This window comes from Fistularia commersonii, chromosome 2, assembly GCF_037954325.1.
Source record: "Fistularia commersonii isolate RoL2024-O1a breed Wild chromosome 2, RoL_Fcom_v1.0, whole genome shotgun sequence".
In the NCBI taxonomy this organism is placed as follows: Eukaryota; Metazoa; Chordata; class Actinopteri; order Syngnathiformes; family Fistulariidae; genus Fistularia; species Fistularia commersonii.
This window is the reverse complement of record NC_141285.1, coordinates 26546951-26557678: the sequence shown is the minus strand read 5'-3', so window position 1 is coordinate 26557678 and position 10728 is coordinate 26546951. Positions and strand designations below refer to the sequence as shown.

General features: G+C 44.2%; 1 protein-coding gene across 3 annotated transcripts in view; it reads right to left on the bottom strand.

Moving 5' to 3' along the window:
- The window catches only part of atrnl1a (attractin-like 1a), a 195818-nt gene that overhangs the window by 172388 nt on the left and 12702 nt on the right, over nucleotides 1–10728 (bottom strand). For all 3 annotated transcript variants that reach the window (XM_086175220.1, XM_086175235.1, XM_086175227.1), the window contains exons 2-7: nucleotides 7978–8061; nucleotides 6272–6385; nucleotides 5040–5171; nucleotides 4317–4519; nucleotides 2849–3023; nucleotides 1832–1919 (exon numbers count right to left, since the gene is read on the bottom strand). In XM_086175220.1, coding sequence (XP_086031346.1) covers nucleotides 1832–1919; nucleotides 2849–3023; nucleotides 4317–4519; nucleotides 5040–5171; nucleotides 6272–6385; nucleotides 7978–8061 — 796 coding nt within the window. The remainder of the gene's footprint in view (nucleotides 1–1831; nucleotides 1920–2848; nucleotides 3024–4316; nucleotides 4520–5039; nucleotides 5172–6271; nucleotides 6386–7977; nucleotides 8062–10728) is intronic.

Here is a 10728-nt window from a genome sequence, read left to right as displayed (position 1 = left end):
CTTATAGTGCAGTGTGCCTTATAGTGCAGTGTGCCTTATAGTGCAGTGCGCCCTATAGTGCGCCTTATAGTGCAGTGCGCCCTATAGTGCAGTGCACCTCATAGTGCAGTGTGCCCTATAGTGCAGTGCACCTTATAGTGCAGTGCGCCCTATAGTGCGCCTTATAGTGCAGTGCGCCCTATAGTGCAGTGCACCTCATAGTGCAGTGTGCCCTATAGTGCAGTGCACCTTATAGTGCAGTGCGTCCTATAGTGCGCCTTATAGTGCAGTGCGCCCTGTAGTGCAGTGCACCTTATAGTGCAGTGCGCCTTATAGTTCAGTGCACCTCATAGTGCAGTGCGCCCTATAGTGCAGTTCGCCTTATAGTGCAGTGCGCCTTACAGTGCAGTGCGCCCTATAGTGCGCCCTATAGTGCAGAGCGCCTCATAGTGCAGTGCGCCTTATAGTTCAGTGCTCCTCATAGTGCAGCGCCTTATAGTTCAGTGCTCCTCATAGTGCAGTGCGCCCTGTAGTGCAGTGCGCCCTATAGTTCAGTGCGCCTCATAGTGCAGTGCGCCCTATAGTGCGCCTTATAGTGCAGTGCGCCCTATAGTGCAGTGCGCCTTATAGTGCAGTGCGCCTTACAGTGCAGTGCGCCTTATAGTGCAGTGCGCCCTGTGAGTGTGTGTGTTGTTGTTGTATGGCGGACGTAGTAGAGAACACCATGAGAACGTTAAAGGGGGAAGTGTGGGCGTTGATTGTATATAAAAGAACGGGTATGAGCGTCATGCAGAACATCGTTGTTTTAACAACTCTGAAAACGTCGCCGACAAACACATCCAGCCCAGCCACGTCACTAACATGGACGAGGTGCCGCTCACTTTCGACATCCCGGTGAGTCTCACTGTGGAGAAGAAGGGGACCAGCACGGTAGTAATACGCAAAACGGGGTACGAAAAGTCTTCTTGGACACCACAGTTTCACTTAGAGTGGAAAGCAGCACCTGGCGAGTTGGAAATGGATTGTAGATGCTCGGGCTAACGTGTCCGCCGGCACTGTTGTTCCAGCTTTCGCAAAAAAGTCGGCATCATTTCCGAGGAGCCGCGCAGCACGGAAAGCGACTCTGACAGTGAAGAAAGTGAACCTGGCATGTTGGATGGAGATTTAGCGCAGCTGTTCAAATCAGAAACAGAGGATGAGGACGTCCATGGGTTTGATTGATGACGATTACCGGTAAAAAAAATGTGAATACCAAACTCAGTTTTGCTCCCGCTCTGTTTTTAAATACGCACACTTGTATGCTTGTGTGTGTGTGTTGTTGTTGTTGTGAGGCGAACGTAGTGGAGAACACCATGACAACGTTAAAGGTGGAAGTGTGGGCGTGGATTGTTTTTAAAACCCGTGCCTTATAATCAGGTGCGCCTTATATGTGTGTGTTGAATACAGTAATGGCACACATAACTGAGACTGCACCTTTTAGTACCTTATGGTCGTGTAAATACGGTATGTCCCTAAGTGACTTGTGAATGACAGAGTGAATGTTTGTCTTTGTATGAGATGCGAATGAATGAATGAATGAATGAATAAATGTCTCTGAGACATGAATGGATGACTGTAAGTCCCTATATGACCTGTGAACAAAAGGGTGAATGTTTATATCTTTATGAGGTGTAAATGAATGAATGTCTCTATATGACGTGTGAATGGATGAGTGAATGCTTGTATGTCCCTATATGAGGTGTGAATGAGTGAATGAATGAACAAATTCCTATTTGACATATGTATGAATGAATAAGTGAATGCAGTGTGTGTGTGTGTGTGTGTGTGTGTGTGTGTGTGTGTGTGTGTGTACCTGGTGTACAGCCAGCGAGTGTCCATATCTGTAGGCAGGACCGCTGTTGGAGGGAACCGCCTCCCACGTGCTCGTCTCCAGGTTAAAGCTGCAGAGAGGGACAAATTAGCTAGAAATAAAATAAAATAAAATAAAATAAAATGAAATAAGATAATAAAATAAAAATAAATATATATAAAAATATAATATCTATTTAAAAAATAATATTTATATTATATATTTAATATTTATAATATTTATTTAAAATAATTAATAGAATAAAATAAAAAATGAATTTCCTTAAAATAAAACATTAAATGGTACAAATATACCTATTTATAAACCTTGGGTTTTCTTCAAAATATTCTGAATCATATTCAGATTAAAATCCAAGCCTGTAAAATAAATAAATCAGTTCAAAGCGAAAATAAAAAAAAAATAAAAAAATGAATTTAATTAAAATAAAACAATAAATGGTACAAATGTACCTATTTATAAACCTTGGGTTAACTTCGAAATAATCTGAATCATGTTAAGATTAAAATCAAAGCCTGTAAATTAAATAAACCAGTTAAAAGCAAAAATAAAAAATGAATTTCCTTCAAATAAAACAATAAATGGTACAAATGTACCTATGTATACACCTAGGGGTTACTTCAAAATAATCTGAATCATGTTTAGATTAAAATCCAAGCCTGTAAAATAAATAAATCAGTTCAAAGCAAAACTAAACGACGTGAAACTTTGAGATTACGGATTTTAATGGGGAAAGCAGAGGGTCGGATTATGGGTCAGATTATGGGTCAAATGAGCGTTCAGAGAGATTATAGGTTCCTGTGGGCCAGATTGAGAGTCCTGCTGGGGGTTACATTTCGGGTACTTTTGGATCATATTATAGTCCTCACTGAGGTTCAGATGATGGGTCGGATTGACCCGTACTCTTATCCGGGTTTGGATTGGTGAGATTGTGGGTCAGATCACAGGTTCAGAGTAGGAGCCGGATTGCGGTTCAGATTGAGGGTCAGATTACGGGCTTACTTGAGCACCATGTGGTAGTTGGAGTAGTTGAAGGAGTGGCCCCCCACCACCCACATGAGGCCCGAGTGGACCAGCGCCTGGTGGGACGCCCGGCCCAGGGACTGAGGCGAGGGCTTGACGCTTGGCAACGTCCAGAAGGCCTCGGTGGACGGGACGGACAGAGAGCAGTCTGGACCTGGAGGCAGAGAGGCACTACAGGGGTCAACAAGAGACCTTAAACCTCTGTCCACTCAACTTCCAACTTCCTTTTCCCTGTGAGTCCACACTTTGCCCACTAGAGAGCAGTGTCTTAACATTTTCTCCATTCTGGCTTCCATCATTTCAGGTTCACCTCGATGTTCTACATGATATGTGCTTCACTCTATATATTAGCGGCCATGCTTGGGGCGCACATACATCACTCCAAGCAGTAGCTACCATGCTATGAGCTATGTGATTCACTTTATGAATTAGCTACCGTGCAGGAAGGGGTAAAAAGCTCACTTCAAATATTAGCTATCATGATGGAGCTATACTATCTACCATGCTGGGGCCGAGGGACTTCACTCAAAATAGTATCCACAATGCTGAAGGGACTAGGTTGTATGAGCTACCATGATGTAAGGGGTACACACCTCCCTGTATGTCCAAACTCCCATAATGGAAAGGGCACGTGTCTCACTGTAGATTAGTTACCTTGCCGGGGGGAGTTCATACTTCGCTCTTAGTACATTCTACCATGCATGTACTTTATTCTATGTATTAGCCACTAAGTACACACCTCCTTCCAGGTATTAGTTACAATGATGGAAGGGGTACACACCTCACCCCATGTATTAGGGCCCATACTCGAGGGTATGTACCTCGCCATGTGTATAAACTACTATGACGGAAGGGGTACAAACCTGACCACAAGTCTTGGCCATCATGCTACAGGGGCTACGTACCTCACACTAGATATTGTTTACTATGTTGGGTGCTACATACTTAATGTATTGGCTACCAAAAGGGAGACGGTACATACCTCCTTCAAGTAAGGGGTATGAACATCACTGTAGATTAGCTACCATACAATGTGGAGTACATACCTTGCTCTAAGTACATTCTACCATGCTGTGGGGTATGCACTTCACTCTATTAGCCACCAAGATGGAATTGGTACACATCTCCTTCCAAGTATGAGCTACCATGATGGAAGGGGTATACACCACTCTCCAAGTATGGTGGGCCATATTTGTGGGGTATGTACCTCGCTATATGTATAAGCTGCCATGACAGAAGGGGTACAAACCTGTCAGCAAATATTAGCTATCATGCTAGAGGGGCCACATACCTCAAACTAAATATCGTGTCCTATGCTGGGAGCTACGTACTTAGCTATCATGCTAGAAGCGGTATGTACCTTACTGTATGTCCACAATTCCATGATGGAAGGCGTACGTATACCTGCCTCTGCATATTAGCTACCATGTCGTAGGGGCATACTCACCCTGCCAGCTTTCGTTGCAGACACAGAGCTTCTCCCCGGTGAGGTCACAGTACCCGTGGTCCGGACTCCCGCAGTTGTCCCTGCAGTAAGGGATGTCGCAAGCCTCCCCCTTCCAGTTGTCCTCGCACTCGCAGTAGATCCGGCCTCCCGTTAGCGACACGCAACGGCCGTGGCCCGAGCAGTTGTTGGGGCAGGAGTTGATCCTGGAGAAGGAGTTAGCAATGATGACAAAACCCTTTTAGAAGTCTTTGACTTTTAGCATTTTAAGTGACAATTTTCAAACAGACGCACAGGTGTGTGTGTGTGTGTGTGTGTGTGTGTGTGTGTGTGTGCTATGAGTGCGTTGACATGGTTACGTAATGCATCATGCATACAGACGGCGTCACAGATTGAATCGGAACCGAGAGGCCGAGTCGCCGAATCATCTTTTCATTAACACGATAAGCGGGTTTGCTGCCGTGACAAGGGGGTCGCCATGACAACCTTTATCCCCCCCCCACCCCCTCGTATGTGTGTGTGTGTGTGTGTGTGTGTGTGTGTGTGTGTGTGTGTGTCAAAAGCTGGCAGGCTTCGCCACAATCTCCACTTCCACCACCTGACTTTTCCCTCCGTGAGTAACAGACCCGCTTCCTGTCAGACAACTAGGACACTTCCTGTTTTGGCTCCGCCCCCACGCGTTAGCGCACGGGATTTCGGGTGTTTCGCTTCGAGCCACAAACGTACGTGTAGGTGACGGTGAAGCCCGTCAGGTTGTAGGCGGCGTCACTGAAGAAGTGGAGGAGGGCGTATCCCGACGTGGTCGCCACCTCCGGGACAGTCGCGTTCCCACCGCCGGATTCAGGAACCACCAGGCCGCTAAGGAGAAGAGGCGGCGTGCGTGAAGAAAAGGGGCGGGGCTTAAATGAAACTTTGAAGTTAAATAACATTTTCAAAATAAAGATTAGTAATAAAGATTATATTTTCTTGTTAGTTTTTTGAGGTGACACTGTGGTTTGCAGTGGTCAGTAGGTGTTAGCAGTGGTTAGCAATGGGTTTGAAGGGGTTAGCATTGGTTAGCAGGGGCCAGCAGGTGTTACCAGGGCTTAGAAGGGAGTTAGCAGTGGTTATCAAAGGTTAGCAGTGATTTGAAGGGGATTAGCGAAAGTTAGCAGTGACTAGCAATGTGTTTGAGCGGGTTAGCAATGGGTTAGCATTGGTTAGCAGGGGTCGGCAGTGGTCAGCAGGTGTTACCAGGGGTTGGAAGGGAGTTAGCAGTGGTTAGCAGTGATTTGAAGGGGGTTAGCTAAAGTTAGCAGTGATTAGCAATGTGTTTGAGCGGGTTAGCAATGGGTTAGCGTTGGTTAGCAGGGGTCAGCAGGTGTTACCAGGGGTTAGAAGGGAGTTAGCAGTACTTTTCCGAGGTTAGCAGTGATTTGTATGGGGTTAGCAGGAGTTAGCAGTGGTGAGCAGTGATTAGCAGGGGTCAACACTGACCAAAAGGCATTAACAGTGGTTTGCTGAGTTTAGCGGAAGTCAGCAGGGGTTAGCAGAACTCAGCAGTGATTAGCAGGGATCAGCAGTGGTTTGCATGGTTTAGCGGAAATTAGCAGATATTAGCAGTGTTTAGCAGCGGGTTTGTAGGTGTTAGCAATTGGTTAGCAGTGGTCAGTAGGTGTTACCATGGGTTTGAAGTTAGCTGTTGTTATCAGACGTTTGCAGAGATTTGCAGGGGGTTAGCGGGAGTTAGCAGTGGTTAGCAGAGGATAGCAGGGCTCAGCAGTGGTTCGCAGGGTTTAGCAGAAATTAGCAGCGGTTAGCAGTAATTAGCAGGGGTTAACAGAGGGTATTGGTCGTTTGCAGGGGTCAGCCGTTCTTAGCAGGACTTAGCAGTGATTGGCAATGGTTTGCAGCGGTTAGCGACGCTAATCGGCAGTTAGCATTAGTTAGCATCTCAGCTTGATAAACCGGCACCTCACCTGAAGACGGCGACCAGCGGGGCGAAGATGGAGTCCCCATCGTAGACGTACATGTGGTCCCAGCTGCACTCGGTGGCGAAGTGGTTGAAGCGAAGACGAAGGACAGAACTGGGACTGCGGGTCACACACACACACACACACACACACACACACACACACACACACACACACACAAAATCATTGAGACATGAAGACAACCAAGCAAGTCCAGAAGCTTCATGGACTCTGAACTGTGAGAACCATGACTCTCACCCAAGGAGAGCTGGACTCCAACCCTGAGTGCATGAATGGATGATGGATGGATGGATGGATGGATGGATGGATGAAATAATTTATGAATGGATGATGGATGAATTACTGATAAATTAGATAAATTAATGGATGGATTGATAGTTGGGTAGAGCAGCAGATGAATAGATGAATGGATGGATGAATAGTTAGATGGATGGATGGATTAACTGATGGATGAATGAAAGAATGAATGGGTGAATGGATAGTTTGGTAGATCAATGATTGGATGGATGGATTGGTAGATGAATGGATGGATAAATGAATGAATTAAAGAAGGGATGAATAAATGAATGGAGGGAAGGAGGGAGGGATGGATGAATAGATGAATGGATAGATAAATGAATGAATGAATGAATGGATGGATAGATGGATGGATGGTTGAAACGATGGATGGATGAATAAATGAATAAATGAATGAATGAATAAATAGTTGGGTAGATCAGTGATTGGGATGGATGGATGGTTGAACTGATGGATGGGTGCATAAATAAATGGATGAATGGATTGTTATAGATGAATGAATGAATGAATGGATGGATAGTTGGGTAGATCAGTGATTGGATGGATGGATGGATGGATGGATGGATGGATGGATGGATGGATTAATAATAGATGGATGGATGGATAAATCGATGAATGAATGAATGTATGGATGGATAGTTGGGTAGATCAGTGATTGGATGGATGGATGGATGGATTAATGAATGAATGAATGGATGGATGGATTAATGAATGAATGAATGGATGGATGGATTAATAATAGATGGATGGATGGATGGATTGATAATAGATGGATGGATGGATAAATGAAAGAATGAATGAATGGATGGATGGATTAATGAATGAATGAATGGATGGATGGATTGATAATAGATGGATGGATGGATAAATGAAAGAATGAATGAATGGATGGATGGATTAAAAATAGATGGATGAATGGATAAATGAAAGAATGAATGGATGAATGAATGAATGGATGGATGGATTAAAAAGAGATGGATGGATGGATGGATGGATGGATAAATGAATGAATGAATGTATGGATGGATAGTTGGTAGATCAGTGATTGGATGGATGGATGGATGAATGAAGGGATGAATGAAGGGATGAATGAATGAATGAATGAATGAATGGATGGCTAAATGAACGAATGAATGGATGGATGGATTAATAATAAATGGATGGATGGATAAATTAATGAATGAATGAATGAATGTATGGATGGATAGTTAGATAGATCAGTGATTGGATGGATGGATGGATGAATAGATAAATGGATAAATGAATGAAGGGATGGATGGATGGATGGATGAATGGATGGATGGATGGATGGATGGATGGATGGATGGATGGATGGATGGTCCTGCCTCCTCCTCCTCTTCCTCTGCAGTGAAGGTGTGTCAGCAGATACTCACAGTCCTTCGATGAGCCACGTGCACTTTGTCTTGTATTTGTAGTTGACGGGTCCATCGGTCAGGGAGCCACTCAGGTCTGTCAGCCTGGCGCACACACACACACACACACACACACACACACACACACACACACACACACACACACATTTCCACTTAGTACGCAAGTTATTTTTGTTGCCCGCTGTAATTCCACATTATGACCACTAGGGGGCGCTGGAATTCACCCATTAAAATCCTCTGCCTTATTTCTGTTTATTATTATAAGAAATTAGTTTTTTTTTCTGCCTCACGGGCAAATTATTCTAGCTGCTTTTGTTCACTCTAAAACTGAACACACAGTTTTTTACTTTTATTGGGGTCAAAAAGGAAGCAATATTGCAAAAGGCGTAATCGTCCATCTGTAAAATTTAAAAAAGAAAAAAAAAAAGGAAAGGGAGGTTTTTAATCACAGGGATGTTTTTGGTTTTTTTTTTACAAGAGAAAAATCGTATCACGTAACCTATAATTTGAATTGTGAAAGCATTGTCAATCAATATTTTATAATGAATTATTTTTTATAATTAATTCTTTTATTTTGAGAAACAAATTGAAAAAAACAAAACTTTCCACCAGCCAAACATCGAAACAGTAAACAATAATTTTATGATGATGAAACTTTAAAAATGAATATTAAATTCATCAGGTTTTTTCCTGAACAATTAGGTTTTTTTTTGTTTTTTTTCCCCCAAAAAAGACGATATTTAATCAACACGTGTGCAGAAGGGCGAATCGCTGCCCTCTTTCTCGCCTGCAGGCGCGAGCGACGTTCCCGCCGGCGGACAAGACATCACGCTCGTGTCTAGGTGATCCCACGTGCAGCAGCGTTACCATAGCGATCCCCATTTGGCCGTGGGGCTATTGTAACGTGCTTGTCAGTGGAGTGTGTGTGTGTGTGTGTGTGTGAAGGGGAAGGGGTGTTCACAGCTGTCAATCAAAGTGGTTTCATTCCCTGTTCAGACAGAAGAAGAACTGAAAACACAAGCGTGCACTGATGACATCTCAGGCTGGCGCCAGTTGGACAGCGAGTGTGTGTGTGTGTGTGTGTGTGTGTTCATTATCCCCGCCGGCGATGTCGCGCAAGCGTGGCAGCCATGTTGGCCACCTGCCGGGTCACAATCAGAATGTGGAAACACGACACAATATTAACCGACAACGTCAACATGCATCGTCGTCATGGCGATCAAGAGCCGGTTGAAGGAAAAAAAACAAAACAATCCTGAGCAAAAAAATGAAGTAAAAACAACACAAAAAGAAAGAGCCGGAGAACAGGAGGAAAAGACTATTTTGTCACACACACACACACACACACACACACATAACACACACACACCTCGTCACATGCCACCAGGCGCAGAGTGTGTGTTACAGTCGATGTACGTCCTCTACGTGACAAGAGGGCCGACAGATTGCAGCACAGCCGGGCGCGCTAACAGCCTGCCGATAACACACACACACACACACATTCAGAGTGTGTGAGTGTGTTTGTGTGTGTGTGTAGCCTCCGGGTCATTTCGTTGCATCCGCACACACACACACACAGACACACACATCGATCTCAGCCTCCGTATCTGCATCATCCCTGATCCGCCAGGCCTTAATCCCAGATTAAACCGCGCGTTTTTTCACGCGGCGGCGGCGGCGGCGAGGATGATGATGATGATGGCGGCCATGATGGACGATGAAGATGACGGCCATGATGATGTTCATCCACTCATCTTCACCGTTTGTCTTCTTGGGCCAATTCAAACGCCGTTGTTGTCTTTTTCTAAGTGGGCTCTGTGATTGACAGCTGACCGCACAGGGTTAAGCCCCGCCTCCTCCCGGATATCGGCTGGGATTGGCCGCAGCAGGTTCTCCGTCCGTCCAATGGGAGAGGGTGACTGGTGATTGACAGGTGACCCGTCCAGTAAGAACCAGGACCCTCGCAGATTATTTTTTTTGTAATTTATAAGTAATTCAGTTCTCACGATTTATCGTTCTTGAGTGTCTTTTTTTTTTTTTTTTTCATTATTTGATAAAATATAATAAAATATTCTAGCCGGAAAAAAAAATATAGTAAAATTAAATTAAAATTTGTTTTATTACAGCATGAATCTACAGTTTGATACATAAAGATGGAGTTTTAAGCTTCAAAACGACAAAAATAAATTATTTGTCGTTGGTATTCATCGCACAGCAAATTCATAATTTTTTCAAAGGTGAATACCCTATAATATTAAAACAAAAAAAAAAGATTTCTTTCCATAAATAATTTCTATTTACATTTAATGATTTTTATTTATTCATTTACTGTACATTTTGCATGCATTATTGCACGATAGAAGACGCATGAAGGGTTGAGTGAGGGTTAATTTTTCTATAAATACCAACAAAACTACTCCCAGAAAAGTGAGGCTCTGATGTTTATACTACGAGTACTTTCTGAGTACTTCCTCAGTACTTCCTGGGTACTTTCTGAGTACTTTTTGTGGGCGTATCACAGTACTGTTTACTTGCAGGACCTGTAAGAATCCGGCGCTGATGTTGCATTGTGAGGGTCAGAGGGCACACACACACACACACACACACACACACACACACAGTTCACATCGTGGAGGTCGGGCGCCATTGGCTCCGCCCCCGAACGGCGCCATCAGGGGGCGGGGCTAATGGCGGCGGATGAAAGAGGAGCGGCGAGGTGACGGAGGGAAAGAGTCCGGCACCTTCCTGAAA